This window comes from Lytechinus variegatus, chromosome 11 (assembly GCF_018143015.1).
Source record: "Lytechinus variegatus isolate NC3 chromosome 11, Lvar_3.0, whole genome shotgun sequence".
Taxonomy (NCBI): domain Eukaryota; kingdom Metazoa; phylum Echinodermata; class Echinoidea; order Temnopleuroida; family Toxopneustidae; genus Lytechinus; species Lytechinus variegatus.
Window position 1 is genome coordinate 34,273,569 of NC_054750.1, and position 27,903 is coordinate 34,301,471.

General features: G+C 36.1%; 1 protein-coding gene across 3 annotated transcripts; it reads right to left on the bottom strand.

Annotated features, from left to right (window-relative positions):
* Nucleotides 1-26,697, bottom strand: LOC121423598 (serine/threonine-protein kinase NIM1-like). 3 transcript variants are annotated; one of them, XM_041618982.1, is made up of 5 exons: nucleotides 26,477-26,695; nucleotides 22,763-23,123; nucleotides 2,965-3,045; nucleotides 2,777-2,919; nucleotides 1-2,005 (listed from the first exon to the last, which is right to left on the bottom strand). In XM_041618982.1, exons 2-5 carry the CDS (start codon nucleotides 23,052-23,054, stop codon nucleotides 1,253-1,255), a joined length of 1,269 nt encoding a protein of 422 aa, XP_041474916.1. In that variant the 5' UTR covers nucleotides 23,055-23,123; nucleotides 26,477-26,695; the 3' UTR covers nucleotides 1-1,252. The 3 variants fall into 3 exon arrangements, with proteins under 3 accessions (XP_041474916.1, XP_041474915.1, XP_041474914.1); XM_041618981.1 differs by having other exon boundaries at nucleotides 2,777-3,045; nucleotides 26,019-26,697; XM_041618980.1 differs by having other exon boundaries at nucleotides 2,777-3,045; nucleotides 26,477-26,693.
* Nucleotides 26,698-27,903: the final 1,206 nt, after the last annotated feature.

Genomic DNA, 27,903 nt, shown 5'->3' on the forward strand with positions numbered 1-27,903 from the left:
TTCTTTCATTTCTCTTCTTTTCGACTGCCCCTTTCAGCACCTTATTCCCTCTCTCTTTCATTCACTATTTCTCTCTGCTTCCCTCCCTCTTTTCTTTCCTCTTCTTTCCCTTTCCCCTCCTCTCTCCCCCCTCTCCTCTATATCCACTCATCATTGCCTTTCTTCTTTTCACTCCTCCTCCCTCTCTCTCTCTCTCTCACTTCTTCTCTCCCTTTCCTATTACATGTATCCTCTCTTTCCCCTCCTCTCTCCTTGCCCCCTCCTCATCTTTTCTTCTTTCCCCATAATCAATCTCTATTTTTTAACGCTACCCCTTTCTCTCTCTCTCTCTTGGATGTCCAGATTAAAAATCCCTACGTATAACTTCATAATAACTCAAGGGTAAATCGCAAGCATAAATAACTAAAATAAGTGGATATAGCCCATTGACTAATAAACCATTTCTGTGAGCCACCATTTGCATGATACAAACATACATGAACAAATGCACTTGTTTGATTCCTTGCTAGTTTATTACGAGTGTAATACAGCCATTTCCCTTTCATTCTGACCATGTCTATGGATATCAATTAAACATCATGCAGAAAATATCTGTTCATTTTGAGCTTGCATGCATGTCTACAAGTGCATGAATATTCCTGGGAACTAAGATTTTTTTATCATATTCTGGGTAATAATGGAGGGGACAAAGCATACAGAATTACAGATCTGAATAGAACCATATTTTTTGGACAGGATGTAGATGTTGCAGATTCGGTAGTGTGGAATATGGAAGAAAAAAAATCAATTGGAATTGTTCGGTCTCAATGCCAACCAATGCTTAATTTCCAATTATAACACTGGTCGTCCCATTAATTAACCAATACAGATGATTTCATGCTAGATGCTGATGAATGGGACAATACAAGGGACACATGCAATGGTACTGTGTGGGAAGTACTGACTACTATGATGAATATGAGAGCCAATTAACTTGCAAGCGATCAATCTATGACAACATTCTAATTAATGCAAGCATCATGTTGCAGAGAATTTGCCATGTACTGGACACGTACATGTACATTTAGAACATCAACTTAAGCTGCATGCACTCCTCTGAATGTAGATATATTGCATAATAATTCTTCATTAATTATAAAATCTGTACGAATACCACAACCTGATTGTATTGATATAGTCATATTCTCGATTATGTACATCCAGACTTTTATAAATATCTCATGAAGAAAATAAAAAAGACTCTAAAATAATGCTATAATATAGTACATAGCTTTGATGGTTTGTTATTCTTGTTACTGTCCTTGCTTTTCTTTCTACTGCTTGGTCTCGACGACTTGCCTTTCGTCTGTGGGGGCGGCAGGACGACGGGCGGTTCCAGCCGCTTTCGCTGCAGCCTGTGCAGCGCGATGCGGTAGGTTCCGGTTATACTATTGCGCGAGTCCTGATCCCGCGTGCTCTCCAGCTGGTGGTCCTCGATACCCAGAGCCTTGAGCTGATCGAGCACATTGAGTTCTTCGCTGCTTGCGGACTCTCTCCTGAAGCACGGTGTGAGGTGATAAGATGGATGGGGTGGCGGGTAGTCTTGACCTTGTAGCCACTGGGAGTTCTTGATCTGTTCAATGGTGAACCTATCTCCTGGGGGCTGCTTCAGGACGTTCCGTATCAACTGCTGGCAGTTACTTGATACATACGACGGAATGGAAAACTGACCATCCAGGATGCACTTTTTCAGTTTAGCCACCGTGTCGGCACGGAATGGCATCACGCCGGTGATCATGAAATAAAGCATGATTCCCAACGCCCAGGTGTCCACAGGCGGACCAACGTAGTTCTCATCCTTGAAGAGTTCTGGAGCCGCGTACGGTGGGGATCCGCAAAATGTATTCAGAGTGTCACTCATCTTGCAATAAGTGCTAAAACCAAAGTCTCCAACTTTGACGTAGCCATTGGCTGCATAGAAAACATTCTCAGCTTTCAAGTCCCGGTGAATTATATTCTTCGAGTGCTGCAGGTTAAGAGGGAAGATAAAGACGGATAGAACATAAGGTCAAATGCAAAGATATACCGACAAGAAGAGGAGATTCAAAGAGAGAATGGTAATTAAACAAACAACCTTATTTTATCTATCGGCATGCCTGTTCTCATCCAGTGTCAACATTGAGAAGTGAATAGCCCGCGAGCGAATGAACAACAAACAAGACGTCCGATAGTCATTCTATTATAGGTCATCAAACACTTCATACCGCTTCTCATTAAAAGTGATTAAATTGGAAACCCAAAGGCAGGACACATGGACGAGTATCTTTCATGTCAATAGCGGTATCAAAAACTAATTTGGTCAGACTTTCCAGGCAGTTGAGCGACATCTTAATGAACAATTAAGAATGTTTTCATTGGCTCAGATCACCATCAATAGAGTTGATTTCATGTCAGGACTCGGGAAGGTGACCTAATTAAAAGAGTAATAGACAGCCACCCACCAGCCATGTCTATGTCTGGCTTTATTTTTAAGTCATTAAACAACTCTTTCATTAACAACAAACTGCAATTTTATGAATGCCCTCAGCGGTGCAAACGTTTTGTGTATCACAGTGATGCAATTCTAGCCAGTTCATGAACATGTTATCTATCTACATGTGGCTTATAAAAAGTCAAAGTAGACTCTAATACTTTTTTACAAGGAGAACTGGGAAAAGAACAGAAAAGAAGAAAAAAAAAGCCCTGAAGTATTAAAAAAGAGAAGATTGGGGTATTAATGCATTCATGATCCACTCACCATATGATAGACAGCTGAGATAACCTGAGCATAGATGGGCTTGCATTCTGCTTCGGCAATCTTGCCTTCGTTGGAGATCTTGGTGAAGAGTTCTCCCCCAGGAGCGTACTCCATGACCAGGTGGAGCTTGGCCAGCGTCTCCACCACCTCATACAGCCGGATGATGTTGGGGTGGTGGAGTCTCTCCATGCAACTGATCTCACGGGAAAGGAGTCGCTGGGTCTTCTGGTCCAGCTTGGTCTTGTCTAGGATCTTTATTGCTACTTTTTCTGCAAGGAAAAAGAACAAGAGTTGGATGTGATGTAAATAGGGAATCAAGAAAAAAATCTTGGGATGGGACGCGTATATGTTGGTAAAAGTAGTATATAAAACAAACAAATATGATTGGCAGGCTTCATAATTTGTCTTTTTTGTCATCCAATTTTAATAAAATTTCATTATTTCAGGAAATCAAGATATGATAGTCTTCATCACACTCTGATAATTTTACAAATTTACAGAGAATTGTCATTATGATAAAATAATAAGAAAAAGACAAGACAAAAATATCAAACAAAGAGTGTCCCAAATAAAAAGGCAAAATACATTACATTGTACACAACACATTTTGTGTATTCAAATAAGTCTCCTCTCAGTCATACTAGTAATGCTCTTTGAAATGCTGAAAACACAATTTATGTTAATTCCTAAAAATTCATTCTATTCATTATACCACAATTTTAGTCTTCACACTTAATGTTGAGAATCTATAAAACACAACTGAGATAAAAAAAAAACCCTCTCCAGAGAAGTGCTACAAGTAGACCTTAATTTTCATCTATCGAGGCAATTTTTGCTATAGAGATTACACACAGATTTCTTGCTAGTAAAGTAGTATTGAAATCTGTTTCAAATTCTTGTAATAATGTACCTCATACAACATTAAATGTCAATTTTACTGTTGAGAATGAAACTCATATTGGGATAGCTGAAAGTGATGACCAACCTCAAATCATTCTCCACATTGAAATTACAAAAAAAAATCAAGAATACAGTCCATGTACTGTAGTACCTGCTCAAAAAGAAATATCCATCTCAAATTTCTTAGCGATAATTGCATACATGTACATTAGTTTAATAATTTTTGCGAAAAATGTTTACCGTAATTGAATTCTACTTTACCAGGGAAATGTGCTTTGACAATTAATTCACAGAGATATCAGTACATGTGAATGCACATCAGACAATAACGGAACACTCGTCAATATTCTGAGAGGCCACTGTTCTGTATTCTGTACCTCTTTTATTTATTCATAACCAGAGAAACTGTGTTCAATTTTTTATTATCATTCAAGTGATTATGCATCAACAATCCTTATCTATTTTATATTAGCACAGATCTGTATACTTCTCTACAAGGGAATTGTAATTCCATAATTCAAAATACAAGAAAACCGACAATTAGAGTATTGTACATGTATAGTCATATAGAAATGAAATGCTTTTGTTGGAGTGGATGTACGTTTGCATTTTGCTACATGTACACTTGCCCTTGACAATACTGCCGTACACGTATTCAAAGTATACTGCCTTCCTACATAAGAAAGCAACTCTGGATAGTAAATGGGGAAAATGTGTTGTTGTTTCATGTGGAAATACAGAGTTACAAGGTTTTTTCAGAAATGGGGAGAGGGGGCTCAGTGAGTACAACAGTATAATAGTCATGAGATTATGTAGACCAGAGCAAACAGAAAATATCCTAAATTCAATTTGTAAAAAGTCAATTTTTTTCATAAAATTCATAGTTGCTTCCTTTTGTCATAGACAGCAAAAAGGCAAATGGATTTGTTTTTTTTTTCACATACAGATGAGAATTTTAAATTCATGATCTGATAACTGCCCAGGGCAGCACCACTTCACTCAAGGGAGATGTGTTAAGTACAGCATGGTCAGAATTTTACCGGTACTATTCATAGAAGAAACACAATTATGATGTATGACACCAAATAGGATAATTTTGGTCACACTGAATTGAACATTTTCAAGTAAACAAGCATATAAAACTGAAATTTATCTCACAACATGCATATGAGTGTGAAATTGCAATTTATTGGCAGTGAGAAAGGATAAAAAAGGAAGATCTTTCACAGTCACCTGTGTACATTTAGGCCTACATTTTTAACTTCTGACATGTTCTGCTTGCAAGTGCTTAATATCATATAATATCATAACAGTGTTGAGCTACATGTATAAAGTGTATCACATATACTCTGGAGATAACATTATTACCAAATAATATTCATACATGTAATAGGCTTTTATGGTGCCGTCTATCTAGAAATATTTCATTATGAGGCACGATGTTATTATTTTTACCCCGGCTTTAGCATGAGCTGCCTTTCGAATGAGCTTTGAAAGGATAGAATACAGAATGAAAGTTTCATTCTAGTTTCAGAAACCAATCATTTCACACATATTTTGTTAATTAATTTTCAATTTGCATATACATTATGGCTATTCAATAATCATACTTGGTATTATGTAAATTGCTGTAAAATTAAAATCAGAGATTTTAAAATCATGACTTATGATCTTAAAATAATTTTTAAAAATCATAGATTTTAGTTTTACGGCCTTCCAAATTGTGATTATTCTATTCTTTACTGTGCCATAGCAGTCTACTTCTATTTCATCATATACTTGGATTCTCCTTTAAATCGTTTTATTATTAATAGCATAGTACAACTGGAAGTTACATTTAAAATTGAATCAAATATTTTTCATTTTTTTCCAATTGGTGAATTAAAAATATTTGCGGAAAAATATAATTTCATATTTGAAGTTTTAAAAGCCAAGTATAAAAACCAATACCAATTTGTAAAGCTGACTTTCATAATCAATCATGATATGGTTAGAATTTACAATACAGAGAATAAACATGATCATGGTGTGCAACTGTGCATTAACTAGTCAAAGCAATATCCATGCCTTGCATCAAGAAGGCCTTTATGCAGCCAAGCTTACTCTTACTGGTTGCCATGGCTACAGAATTGTTGCATTCAGACATGTACATGTTGAAAAAAAAGAGAGAGAGGGACATGCAATTATTCGCTGAACTGTGAGTGGCTTTCAATTTGATAAAGGCATCCCTGAAAATGTCAGAGGACTGGAACGTCATCAGAGACAGACGGCCCCTTTCTCTCCTCAAAATGTACAAATTGTTTGAAATGGGTGGGCAATATGTGGATGCTCCCTTTACTACTGTAACATGATGTGTAAACATGGTTGCTGGATTAAATGAATCGCACTCTCACGACCAACCGGTATATCATGGGTACATCATCTTTTATACATGTAGTTGGTTGGGATAGGGGAGTGATGGGATTAGGGTAAAGGGGGGGGGGGGTATTGGTGACCAGAGCTGGTACATGTATGTATGTAAGCCAAAATTTGCATTGAAGTAAAATACTGTACTATCATTAGGTGGTTTCAGACCGCCTCGAAGTTCGTCAGTTCCAGGTATTCTCTGATCGGGAAATTTACCCCGATCAGAAAATACCAGGTATTTTGGTAATGTGAAAGCAAACTACGCGTAATATCCCCGAAAGAAAATACCCGCTAAATAGTAGGTACTTGGCGAAATTACGAGAACTTTCGCGGGGATTTTTCCAAGGTCGCAGGTATTTTGGCGATGTGAAAGCAAATTACGGGAACTTTTAGCCCAGCGTGTCGTTGGGTGCGGCGCCGTGGGTGGCTGCTGGGCTAGTGATTTTGAATCTCGCGCCTTGCCTGCTTATCAGACCATACTGCGCATGCTCATAACTTCAGGAACTTATCCCGAAGGGGTATGTTTCAGGGCGGTGTGAATGCAGAAATAATTAATGGGTATTTTTCAGCCTAAAAAAGTTCTCGTAATTTAACGGGGATTCTTGTGATCGAGGCGGTTTGAAACCACCTTTTGATGTTCAATTGTATTTTGGAGCTATTAAAGTATTTTGCTTAATATAAGTCAGCCGCCTACCTGGCTTAAATTCGGCTTGCGCGCAGTTTACAAACATACATACTCGCAGCCATACTGGACATACATGTACTGCGCAATACATAGATGGATACATACATGTACATTGCACATTACATGTATTTGGCTAAAATGGATGACATGATCACAATAGTTACTAGTACATGTATGTTGCTTGAATTTGGCTTGATAAAGTATTATGATCTAAATACAACTTTATTACAGCATTTTGCTTTTATAATAGCCAAGTACAAAATACTCTTTCGTAAAATACTTTATGCCTACTTTTAATTTAATACCGGCCTTGATTCAGTTTTATAAACAGAGATCTGGGTCATGATATGGGTACCATGTCTTGCTTTTATTTTAATAATGTAGGAGACAGAGGAGACTCCATATATGGCTCTCAAGACCAGAGATCTAGGTCATGAAGAATTATATCAATACCCTCCATCTTGTTATAAAGGGCATCTCATGGACTGCCTTCAGAAATATGTATGATTTAATGACATGGAGATTTCATACCAATTCATTTCAAACAATTCCATCACATCCCCTTTTGTTACAAAAATAGATTCTTTCTGGAACCACTATATGAATTCCTGCTATTGTTCTTATTTTTTAAGTTTTCCTAAATCGCAAAGTTTAATAATTCTTTTTAAAGCTGCATGAATGTACATCATCATATAGTAAAGATCATGCAGTGTTTTCAGTTTCATAAATCACAGATGCCAAATTACAAATGAAGCAATAAAAATCAAAGAAAGATGTTTTAAATATAACTTTGGTATTAACTAGATCATCATTAAAAAATAAGTAATAATTTTTAGATCTTTAATTTTGGTTTCAGCTTTAATATATTTCAACCACGCACAAAGAATATTAAATTTCCAGGTAAACTGAATAATTGAAAGTTCTTGATGACTGAATGCACAGAAAAGGTCATTTTTCTATTTTCTGAGGACTTTGTATTTATCAAGAAGATACACTCCTGAGATGTAAAAAAAATCAATATAATCAAGTAAGCTACACATGTATTTAATATTCTGTGATGAATTTTGCCTTTTGTGACAGATACACATCACAGTATGCATTCATATTCTACATTAGATGGTGGGTATTTATCAAGTACACAAAAACAGCTCAAAACTTGTTGCCAAATGATACCAGTTGGTGCCTGTGCAAAGCACAACACTGAACTCTTTAAAGGGGAAGTTTACCCTGACAAAAAGTTTACTGTAAAAATAGCAGAAAAATTAATAAAAAATATTGCCGAAGGTTTGAGAAAAATTCATCAAATAATTAAAAAGTTATTAGAATTTCAATTATTTGATTTGTGACGTCATATGCGAGCAGCATTCCTACATAGCGAATGGTAAAAAATAAATGAAATGTCATTTTCTCAGAAAATTGAAAATGGTTTTCACTGTAACTTTCGTATATCAATAGACAAATCATTTCACACCAGATCATGAAAAGAAAACAAAAATTAAGTCATCAGGAACCATACAAAATTTGAAATTCATACATTTTATATTACATAACACATGGGGCAGCTGCTCATTTATGACGTCACAAATCAAAAATTTTGAACTCAAATAACTTTCTTACTCTTTAACGAATTTTCCTCAAACCTTCACCAATATTTTTTATTATTTTTTCTGCTATTTTTACAACAAAGTTTTCTTCAGGGTTAACTTTCACTTTAAAATCGTCTCTCAAAACTCACTTATTTCAGCAGATGCGTGATGATTAGCCTAATTGGATGAGCCTGTGCCTAAGAATATTTCTAACAGAAATACATGTATGGCGCAATATATCATCATCATCATACATTAACAGAATTCAGTGGTCAACTGTTTTACAGATGACACATTTTCAATATAATGGCCATATGATTGGTTTGAATATAATTGTAGACATGCATCAGGAAGAGTATGGCCAAGCCAAAATAATTCAATTTTCAAAACTTTACCCAATAACATTTTTTTATAAAGGTTCATTGATCAGTAGGGGAAGGCGGGGTAAGTTGAGCATAGGGGCAAGTTGAGCCACCAGCCCCAGGCCAATAAAGAATGAGTCAGACATTGTGGTGGTGTCATGTATTGATGACCCATAGCATAACCCCTAACCCCACCATATTGTTTTCAACTTTGAAACAAAAAGTAGTTTTTTAGAGGGAAAAATATGAATTTCAGCCAAAAAAGTAAAAAAGAGTGTGAAATAGAAAAGTGCTATATAAACACACACGTCTTTAAATTGATAACAACATTATTAGTCCAGGTATGGATCTTCATTCTTGTCATAGTCTCTTATATGATGGATGCATAATAAATGTGTGGATACAAAATTATCACACTAAGTTCGGACTGGGGTAAGTTGAGCCAAACAGCATGGGGCAAGTTGAGCCATGGTAATTCCTATGGTAATGTATCTTAAAAAACAAACAAACCATAAAAATCGATCGAAATGCTGGCTGAAAGGAGCAAATTTACATGACTGCTCTTTTCCTTTTAAAGGATGTTAGTATTTATAGAGAATTAGCAAGTGAAAAGACTTTAAACAAAAGAATGACATGCTGGTTCTCCCCTCATACATTTTGTACATAGTTTTTGTGGCTCAACTTACCCCAGACGGTGGCTCAAACTTACCCCATATATGGGGCAAGTTGAGCCATTTGACATCGTTTTTTTCAAAGGTCACGATGACTTTCAGTGTGGGGATAGAAAGTTACATATAGGTGGAAAATATTTCAGAAGAATTAAATTTCAAGGCAAGGTACTTATTTCGACAAGATTATTAATCATATCAATTCTAACATGCAAAAAGCAAAAACTGTCACAACTTACCCCGCCTTCCCCTATATAAATTTGTCCTACATGTACGACAGTCATACATGTAAAGTTACTGTACATGCATGACAGTTGTTCAATAAATAGGTTTAGTAACTACAGGTATATGACGTACTGTGTATAGTTTTCATTCATCACATTGGCTGTGTCTTGTAAGCATGGGTCAAATTCCCCACGAGTGAAAAATGAATCCAAGAATGCAGCCAGTCTAAAACCCTTCCTTCGTCAGTTGGTGACATCAACAACATAAACATGCTATTATTTACATAGTAGGCCTACATATGAAGTACATGTACAATAGATCCAACTTGATTCAATCACAATGCTATAAAGTAGTATTAATGCCAGTATAATTGACTGAAAATGATATACATATACATGTAGCAAACCTTGTAAAGGAATATTAAGAATGTAAAATGTGGATAATTGTTGCGATTTTTTTTATTCATTTTAGAATTTTGCACCCTCTTTTGTTAAAGAAAAAACAACATGATTTTTCATACTACCCCCGTTCACTTGACAGAATTTGCCCTGAATGGCCATCTCCCGTGACAAATTGATGTGAAAAAGAAGGAGACTGCATGTTGCTGTAGGTTGTGATGTGACACATTGTGTAATACATGTACATGTATACATTTTTTACCTTTTCATGATACAAGTACATGAGCATGTCATATAAAGTTCCTCGGAAGTACAGTCACAGTATGTACATGAATTGATACATGTATAAAAATTTCTCAAATCTAATTTCAATCAGAGGCAGTATGTGGATACTTGTTGCTATGAAAAAAGGGTTTCATTTTTCCAACCATAACTCTGTCTCCAACACTCACAAGATTTATTGATATTTTCCATGTTTTTTTTTTACTTTTTCCAGGAAAGAATCTAGAAAATGGGGGAGTACTTCCTAAAAAGATTGCCACATCTTCACTTCCCTTCCAATTTACATACTTGTAGACTCTGATTTTGATAGCTTAATGTACATTACACATCACTAACTACAGTTCTTTGCATATAATGTTTTGGCGGTTCCATGACATTTGCTACAGCGACAATTGCTCCAATGTAGAATCTTCACATAAAAAATAAATGAAAGTACACAATGTCGTTGCAGTAATAAACACTGATTTCACGAGAAAGTCTGTAAAACCAGGCTTAATCGTCATATTATCGAGGATCTAGATCTGGTAGAGTACATAAACTGAACTTTGTGAAATCTTGAAATCTACGCTGAAAAATGTTCACACTGAAGATCACCAACAAAGATAAGCGCACATGGGACAGTGTATCATTACTGCTTTGAATGTCGGCCTTATTTGCTAATTTCTCACCAATTACACAATTTCTTCTAAAATCCTTTGGCACATATTTTTTATTTATACAAACAGACTTTTTGGTGGTCTTTTCATTGGATTCTGTACGAACTCATTATGAAATAATTACAACTGGTATTTATCTTTAAGCGAAACCTAAAGCATAAGCTCCAAAACTACATGTAAGTAAACCCTAATCATAATTATTCTGAACCAAAAAACTCTATCCTTAACACTCTAACCCAAAGCCTTCTAAGATATTAAGACTGGAGCAATTGTCGCAGGAGCAAATGTTGTGTCACAGTTTTGGCCCCTACCACAAGCAACAGAACAAGGGTAGCATAACAATTTTGATGACTGTTGATCAAAATATACACATATCATATTTTATTGTACATGTATGCTACATGTACGATTGAAATAAATTGACATTGAATGTTACCCAGGGCCCCGTTGCATAAAAAATACCATTATGGTAACTTGCATGGGATCCTTGATTTTGATTGGCGGTTGATCAGCGTTACCATGGTATATGTACAATGTAGTCACCATTGGCTGGCAAAGTTACCATAATAGTGACTTTTATGCAACGGGGCCCCAGAACTTCCAAAATGATTGGGACATTCACCAAGGAAACACTGAACAGCATGAAAACAGATAGTGTACAGTGTACAGTATACATGTACAGTACATGTACATGATCAGTAAAATTTAGAAATCCATGCATTTCTCTCAGAATCATATATATTTGTTATGATAAAGCAATTGGTAATTTTATATACAACCAGCATAATAAATCATTTCATACAGTCATGTATTTATCAATAGAAATGTGATATTTATAAATAGCACTTGCAGATTGCACTGTTGATACTGGGTAGAAAATCAAGTCAAACAAAACCTACATGTATATAAAGCTCAGATGCACGTACATGTACATGTAATATTCAGTGAGTTCATATCTTAGGCTGATGATAATATTTCTGTACAAGTGTACAATGTTTACACACGACCAATGAACAAAGCAATTTGCATTTAGAATGTATACAGCATTTTGTATACTTCAATGATAAAAAAATAAAGAATTTTCCAAACATGTCAAAGTTAATACTTTCACTCATTTTGGGTGATGTCACTCAATTACTCGTACTTTTCATTCAGTTTTATTTTGTCTCCATGTTCATGTATTGATGATGATCTTTATTTAATTGATTCGATCTCACTTGTACTTTCTTTAAAATTGACAATGCAATCATATATGCAAACACCCTTTGGGAAAAGGTAAAATGTAAATTCAAAATATTTTAGTGTTAGAATTAAAATGTTGCCAATCGTTAACTCAGGTCTGGTAAGGTACCTGTATGGCTTTGAATAAAACTACATGTAGGTTGAGTGATCAATACCATCCAGGGGGCTGTTTCATAAAGCTGTTTGTATTTATTAAGGTTAAGAGTGACTTTAAGATTGACTAGTGATCCTTTCTTGCACACTAAATAATCACCAACTGATGAACATTTATTTTAAATGTGAATATCATTGAACACAGGAAAGCAGTCATTCTTGAAGTCACTCTTAACTTTATACGAACAGCTCATGTAATTGTCTCCGGTCAAAACAAAATCTAGGCTATTTAACATGCAGGTTTGCAGTGCACTGATGAATTGTTCACTGGAGGATCGTTTGGCAATAAAACTGGACGTGTAAACCATCGGATGGTGGGGCTTATCATATACAACGGTAGCTAAGTAGTACTAGCGACCATCTCCTAATAAATGTAAGTGATAGCTTGCTGGCCACAGGGCAGAATATAAAGCACTCGCCAAATGCGTCCAAGCTCGAGCTTCTTGTCTCGTAATGGGAGGAAAGGAGGATGTGAGCTTCAAGTGGCTCTGGGTGCATACTCGGCTCAATCAGGAGCAATGTTTAGGGTTTAATGTATGGATAGATACAAGGTGAACGGCAGAGCATGCCTATGCATGCCTACATGTACATGTACTTATACACATACACGGATTATGTCACAATGCTTCAGACAGATCAGGTATGATGTTTGTTATAAAAAAATATATTGTACAAGACTTTACATGTACAGGTACATGTACATACATATAGGCCTACTTAATAATTTTGAACTACTGCAGCAATTAAAAAAAATAAAAAAGAGGGACATTCCCGACAAGCAATTCATTGTCGATATAAACACATTTGGATTGAAATAATACTTTTTATTTGTACTTGGTGATTGCTTTCATTCCAAAATTCATGCCTTCACGTACATGTAAGGGGCTGATAAGGAAGGCTAGGCAATGGCACCAGATTTGTGCTGTACATGTAAAGACATGTGTCAAAAAAGTCAAGAGGTGAGTTGGTCTCAAAACTTTGTTTCTATATTTTGAGTGAACAATGTAGTTAAAATGTAATAGCGACATCTTCACATTTTCGGGCAGCCAAGTTGATTATCTTTTGATGTGACGTGTTTCCACTGCTCGTCTCAGTGGCTGACAAAGTCCTAGGTCAGCATAAAGACTTTAAAATGCCTACTTTTAGTCACTAGCCCACAAAGTATAGCATACATGTATACAGATATATATAGGGATGGACCAATATGCATACATTTATTTTTTATGGAGAATTTAAGCCTTATTTCTCGCTATTTAGGTAATTTTGAGCCATACATGTAAGTTTTGAGAAAGTTAATGCTTTTACACTGAATAGAAATTCTGTTTCTTTTTTTGTTGTCCTACCTACATATACATGTACATGGGTAGATAAAAAGGGTGATTTATTTTTTGCGTACAGGCACATGTAGAGTAAGCGCCTGAAAATCTCTGAGACAACCAAACTTTGTATTAAAAAGTTGAAGAAAAAACACTGCAAACTACATGTATTTGGGTTGATATAAAAGTAATTTGGGGGAGAAATGGAACTAGAAAATGGAAATAAAAATAGCCCTGGTACAGAAATATCAATAATTTCACTTTGATATTTGAGCCAAGAAGACCCACGCAATGTTACGAAGGGTTGTTTTGTCTTGTTTCATTTCAATTTTTTTTTTTTGTTCAGTACAGTACAGTTAATAAAATTACACATCAAAAATTCCTTTGCAAATTACTCTGGAAACCAGCATGGTGGAAAAGTGTAGGTACTAACCCAAAATAGAACAGGTAATCACATTTTAGGTCAGTCTCAAGTTGCATTATGCATCAGAAGGCTGAGGCTTGATGGCTCTCAGACCCCATTCACACAAGAAAGAAATTTTGATCCATTGACCAAGTACAGTGATGCAGTCTAAAGGTGTATTATGCATTGGAAAGCAGAGGCTTGATGGCTGTCTAACCCCATTCCCACAAAAAATATTTAACCAACTGACGTTTTTCTTTTATTTCAATCCTGAAGTCTGAACAGACCCTCATAAGAAAAAGAATGCCCGGGACGCAGGTGATATCGCTCTAAAACTCATACAAAAGCTGGACTGGAAATTTTCTGGAAAAATCCCAATTACCTGAAACTGCCATGTAAAAGCTTCTCTGGACAATACATGTACAACTCAAACTGCCTTGATCACAAGAATCCCCCAAATTACGAGAACCTTTTCAGGCTAAAAAAATATCCAATAATTATTCCTGCATTCACATCGCCCAGAAACATACCCTTTGGGGAATGTTCTCAAAGTGACTAGCAAGGGCAGTATGGTCTGAAAAGCAGGCAAGGCCACGGTGCTCATGCCCAACTGCACGCTGGATTGAGAAAGTTTTTGTAATTTGCTTTCACACTGACGAAATCCCACAATCTTGGAAAAATCCCTGTGAAAGTTCTCATAATTTTGGCAAGTACGTACCATTTCGGTTTTTTTTGCGGGGACACTACGCATAATTTGCTTATATATGAAACAACCTATTGTTGCAGATAGGCAGTAGATTGAGAAAATTAGCCCACAAAAATAAGCCTTTTTTTGCCTTGGAATGACTGAACAGATCCTACATGTAGGCCTACATGTACATTGTATTTGTTTTGTACAGTGTGAACAGACTGTTTTGGATAGAGACAGAAAGATGGATTCAGTGTGATGAAGTCGTTGGCCACCCTCCCTTACGTCTCCTAGGAAGGCCTCTTGCAAAAGGAGAGGGTCATTAGAAAGCAATTCCACTCGCTCTATCCTGCATATTACATTATCTCTCTGGTGTATTCTCTAAAACCTTTTAAACTGCCAGGGAGAGTGGGCCGAATACCTAAGCTACTATGGGTACAAAACATGAGGACCTGCCGTCAATGGCGAGAAAACACCTTGACTTGGAGATGAAAGCTAACGTACAGCGCATACATGTAGGCATCACTCATTTTAAAGATAAATGCCAGTTGTGGTAACAATCTCAAAATGACATTTTAGAGAATCCAATATACCGGTAATGACCATCCAAGTGCCTGCTTGTGGGCAAGTCCAAGAATTTGCGCGCGTTACGTATGGGACATTTCAGAGGCTTTAATGACCTGAAAAATAGTGTTAAATGACTTTGATTAGATTGAATACCCTCATGATGTTAGACATCTAGGAGAAGAATAATCATGCAAAAAATGGTGACATATGACCTTGACCTTTTAGAGAGAAAAGATGTGCCGTTACGTATGGGACGCAGAAAAAAGACAATTTTTCAAACATTTTTTTCAAGTTGAGAATTCTCTGAAAGTACATGTATTTCATTTGACAACTTGTAACTTAGTGTGATAGAAGTCACAATACTATATACATGTATCTAAGGCAAGTTTCATGTCATATGCCAAATACTTCTAATTACAGACTCTAATTAAACAAATTAATGACATGTTACGTATGGGACAGTTACGTATGGGACATTTTGTCCCCATAGAGAACGTACACAATTTTCCCTATAATTCAAATAATTGAAATAATTTAAAATATAGAAATAACAAAAGAGTGTCATTCTTTTACAATGTTCTATTGAGACATATTTGAAATGACTGAAAAGGAAATTGGTCATTTCAACATTTTTTTCTTGCTTTTCATGGTTTCATGAATTTCTTATGTATTTCTATTGTTTTTTATTTTTTTTCATATTTTTCAATTTTCACAATTTTTTTGCTTCAATAGTTTTCATTAATCAGTATTCATAACAAATTAGTCTTTAAAAACCAAAGAAAAGGTAAATAATCACTTTTTAGAGCACTCTTGAGAATTGTTTTTCTCCATTCACTTTGTACACAAATCTCCCAATTGACATTGTGTGTAAATGTCCCATACGTAACATGTTGTCCCATCGGCACTGAGATGTAGCAATTTTTTAATTAACTCTTAATTAAAAAGTAAACTCTATTTTTGAAACTTTTTGTGGAATAACATTTTCATACTTAATAAATTAGAACTTCCCAGAGATCTATGCAACAATTCAAGTATTGTATTATGAGAAATAACTTAAAAAAACATCCTCAAAATGTTACGTATGGGAAATTCCATCCTTGGACAAGACCTAATTTGCATAATTAATTAGATGACACCACTTTTTTTCCTTCAAAAGTATTAAGATGTTAGGGGGTCCATGTCCCACCTATGACTAAATCTCAGAAGTTTTGTTTTTATTTTCTATGAGTTTTTATAATTGTCCCATACGTAATGCCCATTTTAACAATTAAGCAAATTAGGTGCCCCAAATTAGCATAATTATGCATATTATCAAATTTTTCTTAATGAAATTTGAAAATTCAGCACTTGGGCTTTCTTACCCCACCAAAGATAACTTCTTAAATTAAAGATGAAATTTTGCCTTCTGGGGTGACCATTTCTTGGACTTGCCCTTGTACGAATAAAAAATATGTGCCAAAGGATTCTGGAGGAAATTGTGTAATTGCTGGGAAAAAAGCAAAATAAGCGCGCATTCGGGCACTTCCGTCGGGTCTTTATTCCGGCAACAAGGATGTACATGTACACTGTCTCATGTGTGACTATTCGTGTTGGCTATCTTCAGTGTAATCGTTTTTCAGCTTAGATTTTATGATTTCACAAAGTTCAGTTTAATGTAAACTGTACCAGATCTAGATCCACGATGATATACATGTACCTTGCTTAAAGGAGAATGAAACCATTGGAACAAGATAGCTTGTGTGAAAACAGAAAAATCAAAGAAAAAGATCAACGAAAGTTTGAGAAAATCGGACAAATAATGAGAAAGTTATGAGCATTTGAATATTGCGATCACTAATGCTATGGAGATAGCAAATTGGCAATGCGACAAAGATGTGTGATGTCACTTGTGAACAACTCTCCCCAGTATACATGTATATTTCACTAGAATTGCCTCTTTTATCACATTTATCCATAAATCATGTGTTCTGTTTACATGAGGGCATGTAATACATATTTTTTAAGAATACATCATGGATAAAGAGTTTGTATCATCATAAGAAAAAGCAAAAAGAGACATTTTGAGGGTATTTTATAGTCCACCAAAGGGAAAGTTGTTCATCAGTGACATCACACATCCTTGTCGCATTGCCAATGTGAGGATCACCATAGCATTAGTGATTGCAATATTCAAATGCTCATAACTTTCTCACTATTTGTCAGATTTTTCTCAAACTTTCTTTATTCTTATTCTTTGATTTTTCTGTTTCTACACAAGCCTATTTGTTCCAAAGGTTTCATTCCCCTTTAAATTACAGACTCTCTATAAATGAAATCAGTGATTTACTGCAACTACTTTCATTTAGCTTTAATGCACATCTTTGGTGGAATGCTAAAACTATAGCCATGTTACAAGCTGAACAATTTAAGTACAAGAAAAAATATCATTGATGCATGCATATGTACAGTTTATCAACAGTAAATGACATGCAAGTAGTCTGCACTAGGCATACATGTACATGTAGACTCATGGTTTTGCAATGCACATTGTAATGCAGAATCTGACTTTGAAAATAGCAAGACTTCATGTAGATTCACTACATTCGCTACATGTTACGCTACACAGAGTTTGGTGTCTCATCTTCATTCTAAACATGGATGTGACCAATATAATTGGTTAGTGTCAAATATGAGTCTATGCTTGTAGACAAGCAGGCAAGAGTTAACTTTTAATCCAAAGCCACCAATGTCATGACCTTGGTGGCATTATTGATTGATCTGAATACCCCTCTTAAGCTCCATACTGGCCTGGATATCTTCTTGTGCCAGGAAAATGTTTGAGTTCATCCTGGGTACATGTACAATAGAAATGTGCTCTTGAGTCTTGATAAAATGACCTTGCCCTTGGCCTATTGATATATCAGGGATTGCTTATTTTTTAAAAAGTGGAATGCCTCTGGCGGTCTCACCTGCATCACACGATTCAATATAGCAGCAGTGCTGACTTTGAAAACTAGTACTATAACTCGCAAAAGATGATCAGTGATACTTGGTTACTCTTATTTCCATGTTTTATGAACTAGACCAATACACTTACAGAGATATGATGGTAATTCAACAAATACCCCCAACGTGGCCAAAGTTCATTGACCTTGATCATGTGACCTGAAACTCGCACAGGATGTTCAGTGATACTTGATTACTATTATGTCCAAGGTTCATGAATCAGATCCATAAACTTTCAAAGTTATGATGGTAATTCAACAGATACCCCCGATTCGGCCATAGTTCATTGACCTTTGACCTTGGTCATGTGACCCAAAATGCGCACAGGATATTCAGTGATACTTGATTACTCTTATGTCCAAGTTTTATGAACTAGACCAACATACTTTCAAAGTTATGATGGTAATTCAACAAATACCCCCAATTTGGGGAAAGTTCATTGACCCTAAATGACCTTTGACCTTGATCATGTGACCTGAAACTTGCACAGGATGTTCAGTGATACTTGATTACTATTATGTCCAAGTTTCATGAATCAGATCCATAAACATTCAAAGTTATGATGGTAATTCAACAGATACCCCCAATTCTGCCAAAGGTCATTGACCCTAAATGACCTTTGACCTTGGTCATGTGATGTGAAACTCATGCAGGATGTTCAGTGATACTTGATTAACCTTATGTCCAAGTTTCATGAACTAGGTCCATATATTATCTTAGTTATGATGACATACTTAAACTTAGGTTAAGATTTTTATGTTGATTCCCCCAACATGGTCTAAGGTCATTGACCCTAAATGACCTTTGACCTTGGTCATGTGACATGAAAATCAGGCAGGATGTTTAGTAATACTTGATTAACCTTATGGCCAAGTTTCATGAACTAGGTCAATAAACTTTCTAAGTTATGCTGTCATTTCAAGAACTTAACCTTCGGTTAAGATTTGGTGTTGACGCCGCCGCCGTTGGAAAAGCGGCGCCTATAGTCTCACTCTGCTATTTTAAAAAAAGGAACATTAAAAGCATTTTTTTGCAATATGATGTAGACTACAAAGTACATAATTTTTGTTTAATAGAGGTTTTATGAGAGCGGGGGAGGGGTACTCCAGCCAGATGTATATAATTGAATGACTGAATGGATACAACAAAGGCCTACAATTCATTATCTTTAAAAGATAATATTTACATGGTACTAGGAGTGGGCTATAAATGGGTGATTTTTGGTTTTACTGTGGGAACAGTTTTTTGGTGTTCCTTTTACCTTATCTCAACATGAAATGACAATATTTTTTGTCTCGGGTCCGAGAAAAAAGTGTGCCGGGCCAAAATCCAAAATGGCCGCCAAAACCCCCAAAATCACAGTTTTGGCCACAACTTCTTTATTTGGTGGTCTTTTTCTTTGGTTTTGGTGTCTATTCATATGTATTTGGGGGTAGGCAACTTGTTTTTCCTATAATTAGCACTTTTAAACCATTATTTGTAGAGTTAAATGGTAATTATACCTAAATTTTCCAATTTTTATAGCCTTTTTTCAGCCAAATGTAGGTTTTATCGTCCTGGAGTTCTTGGATATTAGATGGTACGAGGTCAACAATAGCAAGCAGCTTCATAGAGCTATATTGCTTTTATTCCTCTACTATTGGTTTTACGGATATTTGTGAAATATATCTATTAAATAAAAAAATGTTAATTATCCATAGGGGCAATACAGTATACAATGTACTGTTACTGTACATACTACACTGCATATTTCCATGCATTGACCACCATGACATATGACAAGGCCTGTATATAAACTATAGTGTCATAGAAATAAGCTCTTAAGGTTTAAAATTAGATTGTGAATTGTGAATTTGATTGCTTGTCAGCTGATAAACATGATGAAACGAGCAACGTAAATTGCACATAAAATATCACATATTATATACACGTGTACATCACATATCTACATGTAGCCATATCTTCTTCATTTGGAGGCTTTTTTTTACCTGGTTGTGGTGTCTAACTGGCCTATGTTTATGGGGTCAGGTAACTATGATCAACAGCCAATCAGAGCCAAGGATTCCATGTAAGTTACCATTAAGTTAACATAATGGTAAATTTTTATGCAACGGGGCCCAGAATATCTACAGTGTAAATGCCATGATGTGGGGTTAATTACCTTTCTCCGCCCCCTGAATTAGCATATTTGACAAAACATGTCCTCAGTTTCTGAGACAAAACATATATTCAATTTCTGAGGCATCTAATTCTAAACCTAAGAGCTCATTTCTACATGTATAACACTATAGTTTATACATGCCTTGTCATGGTGGCCAATGCATTTATGCAGTGCAGTATGTACAGTACATTGTATACTGTATAGCCCCTATATGGATAATTAACATTTTTTTTTATTCAAGATATATTTAACAAATATCCGTAAAACCCATAGTAGAGGAATAAAAGCGATATAGCTCTATAAAGCTGCTTGCTATTGTTGACCTCGTACCATCTAATATCAAAGAAACCGAAGCCGATAAAATCTACTTTTGGCTGAAAAAAGGCTATAAAAATTGAAAAATTTAGGTATAATTACCTTTTAACTCTACAAATATTGGTTTAAAAGTACTAATTATAGGAAAAACACATTGCCTGCCCCCAAATACATATGAATAGACACCAAAACCAAAGAAAAAGACCACCAAATAAAGAAGTTGTGGCCAAAACTGTGATTTTGGGTAGTTTTGGCGGCCATTTTGGATTTTGGCCCGGCACACTTTTTTCTCGGACCCAAGACAAAAAATATTGTCATTTCATGTTGAGATACATTACAAGGAATAAAAAAAAACTGTTCCCATATTAAAATTCCAAAAAAAGTATTTTTGACCCATGTATAGCCCACTCCTAATGGTACTACATGTATCTACATTTTGAAACAATAAAAAAAGTATTCCATAATGATATTCTGAGCAGAGACTATTAAGAATTTCCTCAACAGCAACATGGACTCTGCACCCCCACATCAAATGTTCTGCTCTTAATAACAAGCTCATATTTGTGTGCATCATGTTTGTGTATTGATCACCATGACACTTTGGCACAGGAACATTGATTGGATTAGGCTAAGTTTAGAATTGTACCGATCAATACAGATGGGAGCATGATTTAAAAAATTCACAACACATTGACACAAGGTATACAATAGATGCTACCAGGGGAAAATCAGGGAATAATTAATCATTGGCATTAAATGGGGGAAACCAATTTTGTTTTGATGTGTAAATGTGTGATATCATTCTTTCATTTTGTTTTGCTTTTGTTTGTTTACCCAGATTGTATCTTAATTTCAAAAAAAAAATCAAGAACTTAAAAAAAGAAGAGAATTTAATCCTATCAATTATCATAAAGGACCTAAGGAAAAAAAGACAAATCAGTGAAGTACATCAGAACCCCTCCCCCCCAAAAAAAAAAAAAAATAATAATAATAGTATAAAATAAAATGAAATAAATCAATCAATAAATAAATCAATGAATACAAATGAAATAAATTAATAAAAGGACAAATATATAAATAATTATCTAAAGCAAATTAAATAGTAAAACAAATGAAAGAAAAAAATAAAGGAGCTACATGTACATGTAAGAAAACAATGCAATGAAGAATTTCAAATTGCCTGAATTGGCAACTCTCACATTATTTGTTCAAGTAATACACAAAACTGTTTGCTGCTAGCCTAGATGCAATCTTTTTCAAAGTTGTGTATGATGCGCTGCTTAGAGAACATCTATTACTTGTGTTTTCAGGTAGCCACTTTTCACAACCGACTTGGTACATCTGCAACAATGGAGAAGCTTACAATGAATGGGGATTTTCCAGGGCTCTTTTGAGCATTTCATGAACCCCCCCCCCCCCCCCCCCGTGAGATTATATATGATTGAAGTATGTAATGCAATGACAATAATGAAATCACAATCTAAAGAATACAAACTAGTTACTTTTCTTTTTACTGAGTTGGATCTGGCAATTATCAAACATTTTGCCTCCATTTTTGTTTTCCCACATCATAAATATAAAGATATTAGAGGATTAATAAAATTTCATAAACTTTCGTACAAAATGCCAATTTACATGTAAGGAATGAACTGTGACAGTGATTCCTTTTAATAATCTAGAACTCGGGATAACTGTGTACAGCAGCGTACGCAGGATTTTTTAAAGGGGGAGGGGGTTCAAGTTGAATAAAATGTTGACACCCCCCAAAAAAAAAATTCACCACAAATTTGACGTTGTTTCCTACCTCAAAGAAATTTGACATGCAAAAAAAATAATTTCGGGGAGGGGGTATCAAAAAAAAATTCAGGGGGGTCTAAACCCCTGTAAACTCCCCCCCCCCACGTACGCCACTAGCTGTGTACTACAAAAGAAGTTGATGAAAAGCTTGAGGACTTTGTTTTCCTCGATTCTTTTTAGTGCTCACTTACCTTTTGTAAGAGCATGAAGTCCCATCTTGACCTGGGAAAAGTTACCGCTCCCAAGCTCGTTCCTGATCTTATAAAATGCTATCCTCTTCCCAAGCGTGACCTCTTTAAGAGCCCTCGGGTCATTGTTCATTTCTTCCATGTACTTCTCATAGGCGGTTAGTTTCCGAACGCCCGAGTTGTTGGCAAGGGCCGGTTCAGAGTTGGAAATCGACTGGTCCACGCTAGTCCTGTGTGTATGGATGCTAGAGCCGCCATCCGACTTCCTGGGACTGCTGTGAACGGATTCCGACATGGTTAATTGTCTGGGATCAGGTTTATAATGGGCAGACTAAGGACATGGTGCAGATGCAGGCTCCATACTCTGAAAAGTCAAAGTGATAGCAATAGGTTAAATTAGTGTGATGGTGATTTCAGTTACAAGTGATGAAAAGGGCTCTTTGAAATGACTATGCAAAATGATGAGCTAACCACTACTTTTTATTATTATTATTTACTGATACATTATTTTCCTGTCATGACTCTGAAATAAATTCCCTGAAACTACCCCCTCTTTTTTTTTTTGAAGAGTCAAAGTACATGTAGGCATATAGTACAGTGTACATGTCTAAATTAGCCAATGGGCTTTACAGTGTATGATTTCCATAGAACTTTTACAGGAGCCAGTAGGTACATGTACCAGGCAGACACAAGGGTAAATTGCCAATTCATCTACTGCAACCTTATCCAATCACCACATGGGCTACCTTCATTGTAATAGTCGAATGTTATTCCGTTCATCAACATTTCATCTAACAAACATTACATGTAGGTCCAATAACCATTTGGTCCAATCATCACTTTGTCTATGACCATTTCATTTCATAACCAATTGGTCTAATGGATCTTATTTTCATTCATTTCACACAATAACCCTTAGTTCAATAAATTAAAGATGGAATCGTATATCAAAGACTAAAAAAAGGATTTTGGACCAATTGATTATTTGACAAAATGGTAATTCAACCAAGTGGATAGTGGATGAACTGATGATGGATTGAATAATAGCTGAAGGGGCGGATCCAGGATTTTCCAAAGGGGGGGGAAATTTTTTTGAGGAAAATTTTGAGAAGCCAAAAAAAAAGGTTTTCAACCACATATCAAGGATATTCCATACCCGAAAAAAAAGGTCTCCAATTTCAAGAGGGGGCACACCTCGATTTCAATGGCATTTTCACATACCAATTCTAATTTTTCTTCTCAAAGGGATGAGAAGCGCCTGAGTAGCAGAGATGGTTATTGGATAAATTGGCATTTGAGCAATTGAAAATGAACTGACATGAGGGGGGTGACAACCCAAATCACCCCTAAAATTCCCCAAAATGCATGTGTTGGTTCTTTATTTTCACTGACTAATTGCTTGTTACCCTTTATAAGTATCCCTGAAAATGAGAGAAACAGCCCCCCAAATTCCACAATATCCCCAATATGGATGAAAAGATAGTCCCTCAAAAATAGAAATTATTTCCTACTACCTGAGTAAGACTACAGCACGCCTACACAAATATTGCCATGATTGGCAACCAATGCAAAATCTCCCAGTTGATGCTGTATTGTCAAGAACAAGTTTTAGCTTAAAATTTACCTTTGAATTAATTTCATTCATATTTTAATACTGCCTATTATTATGAGAACTGATATTTATTCACATACTGTGCACCTTAAATAAAACTTGTGTCAACAAAATTAATAGAGAAATATTTGATGCACAAAAGCCTACATGTAATAACAGCCTGTAAAATCACAAGTCTTTTTGGGTAGCTAAAATATAGAATAGTTTTAAATTTTATTTGTTAATGTGTCTCTTATGCCTATGACAGGGGTTTAAAGGCTTAATGATGAAGAAGTAGGAGGGGGGGGGGTTGGGTGTCCAGACACGTAACAAAAATGAAGCCTTCTTTTTTGTCTTTGGATTAAACAAAAACTGTGCATTGATTAGTGCTAATCATCATCAATATTTGTTCTCTATAATATTGTCTAACATTTTGTGCTAAAACATTTAAGAGATTTGAATTGTGAACTTTTTCAATTGGCTGTTTAAAATTGACTGTCCAGATACACACAACCTGTCCGGACACCCAACAACTGGGTATATATACAGGGGCGTCGATCCATTTTTTAGAATGTGGGGGGCAAAATCATAATCAATGTTCCAAAGGCGCTTGATCACACAAAACAAACAACCTCACCCACACATAAGCATATATACATACATATGACTCGTGAGATAGAGACACATATCTCACCTTCAAATTAATGCGAGCGCGAAGCGCGAGCTAATTTTTTTTTAGTATACTGACCTTAAAACAGGAAAAGGGTGCCTGTTTGGGACTGTTTGTAGTAACTTATGAGGATGAATATTTCACTACACAGATAATGCGAGTGCGGCGAGAGCGAGCTGAAATTTCTTTATTTTCTGACTTGACAGCCTGATATTCTAAGCATTTTTGGTACCAATGATGAAGATTGGTATCTAAAATAATAGATGCGAGCGCGAAACGTGAGCTGAAAATTTTGATATTTCGATCTGAAAAAAAAGACAGTTTAATGGATGTTTTTTATGAAGGACAAGCTATATCCAACAAAAGATTATTGCAAATAAAAGCGGGAGTTCTTTCTATTCACCTATTTAATCATGAAAAGTATGGGTTTTTGCTACATAAATAATGCGAGCGCGAAGCACGAGCTGAAAATTTTTATATTCCAATCTGAAAAGCGGACATTTTGAAATAAAGAATGAGTTGTGTATCTTAATCTCGCTTGCTGAACATTACAATGTTATTTTATTTTTACATATCCAGAATTATTGGGGGGGGGGGCAAAACGATGTTTGCCCCCCCCAATATTTTCATCGGTGGGGCGATTGCCCCCCCCCCCCCCCCGGATCAACGCCTCTGGGTATACATATATGTCAAGATATTTCAAAATATCATCACAAAGTCCTCAAGGCTACACTGGCGAAGTCCTCAAGGCCACTGGCGTAGTACCTTTTCATTTGTTGCGTTAAATCCAAAATATATTCCCATATTATTCCTTCGATCTGAAACTTGACAAGCAAATCATATTTTCAATATTAATCTTTTTTTAAGAATTGGTAGGCAAATGTATCCAACGGACATTCAATAATAATATTTTTACTTTCAACTACAGAGTCTTTAGTTGAAACTTAATTGAAAAGTACATGTACATAATACGACAACAGTCACAGAACAGCACTCACATTCACTGATTCTGATGCATTCCAAAAAGATTCTGAAAATAGATGGGAAAGTGATGCCAAGCCCAAGGACAGTTAGTTCAAGCCTTTCAAGGAAAATACTGTCAGACAATCCTCCCGAAAATTCTGCCTCTATAGTATAGGCCTAGTATATTCCTCCGTCAGCTACGAAACCCACACACGGCATAAAATTGTACAGTAATCCTGAGTGAAGCCACAAAACAATCGACCGGGAGCCGCTGTCGTGCTGTTCAGTCGGCGAGACAGGTTGACATGGCCCCCGGATTGCTTTCGCACGTTGCTGCCATACACAACCCAACACCATTCACAGTCACCAAGGAGACAAGACGACGGGACAAAGCAATGTAAATAGCGATATAAAATGGCAAAATGAAGCGCTGTCAAAAGTTTTAGTGAGTCCACACAAAGAGAAGATAAGCTATTAGAGCATTCATTCTCACCAAGTAATATTTTCCATCCTTTAAAACGTATTTCTGAGGATAATTCAGTGACCAATCCTTGCTTTCCGATCCGTTTTCATTTTGGTCCCCATACCACCAGTGCAGCATTACAGTGAAAAAACCTAGCCACTATAATTTTTCACGGATATACTGTGCATAACTTTATATTGCCAATTTGAATCAATTTCAAATCTTAGAGATATATTTTCACTATAATGCATTAATACGCATTTAATTTTACAAATAAAATAAACAAAATATTTTTATAATCTACTTAAAAATACATATTTCATAAATAAAAAAGAATTACTTTATCGTCACATACAAAGATCTGATCCGGAGAGGAAGTGCAAAGTAGTACCATAGAGTAGTACGGATGAGATTGAGAGTCAGTATAGGTAGCGTAATTACAGTATCATCTCTGATACTGAGTCTAGATCTGTATGGCATTACGCCTTGGAAATGATACCATACAGATACCGTATGTGAGATACCATGGACCTGTCAGAGTGGTAGGTCCATGGAGATACGAATCCTTTTTAGCTCGTATGTATTATTGATAATCCGGATGGTATTAGGAGCGGAGAGATCCAGCGATCCGATATTCCCCTGGGCTGGGAAAGCGCCGCCCCTTTCTCGATTTTCAAAACTTACAAAATATTATGAAAGCGTTTTTAAATTTTTGTTTTATCGATTTTCGTATTTTCTATAGGAGCACGTACGCGAATACGTCGTACCCGTCAATTGGCGCTCTGAAATCAACAAGAAGTTATGCGCCGCCTTATAAAGTTGGAGGGAGACGAGAATTTTTGTTCCGTACCCCCCCCCCCCCCCGAATTTGTCGGAGGTGAGCGGAGAAAAGGTTATCGAACAAGTCAAAAAGGGTCTCATGCCCGTGCAAAGACATATTGACCTCCAGGCCAATTAATTTGTATTTATGTATTGTTTTGTGAACGAGCTAGCTGCTCATTTGAGTTGAGTCGAAAAATGAAAATAAAACCATATCGTATACAATATATTTCACCTTATTACTGTTTTAGGCAGGGACCGTGAAACGGTTCTGAAGAGGCCCCACAGCCTCCCCCCCCCCCTCTTTCCGCGGTGGCCCCGCGGCCTGTTAAGACATGAGAGCTCATAACTAGATGCCTTTGACGGGGCCGAAACAAATTCCGTGGATGGGTATTTTTCTTCTTCAAATTATTGATCATTTTCATAAAACGAATGCATTGCTGAGAATTAATGCTATCGATTTATTTTCAGACTACAATAGCCTCGCTCTATCCAATCGATACAAGCCTCGATAATGGTTTTAGCCACATAATAAATAAACAAACGTTTTTATATTTACCCCCCCCCCCCCCTCTCTCTTTCTCACCTTCTCTTATACAGACACGTACACGCGCGGGGTATCGAATTTAACCCTAGTC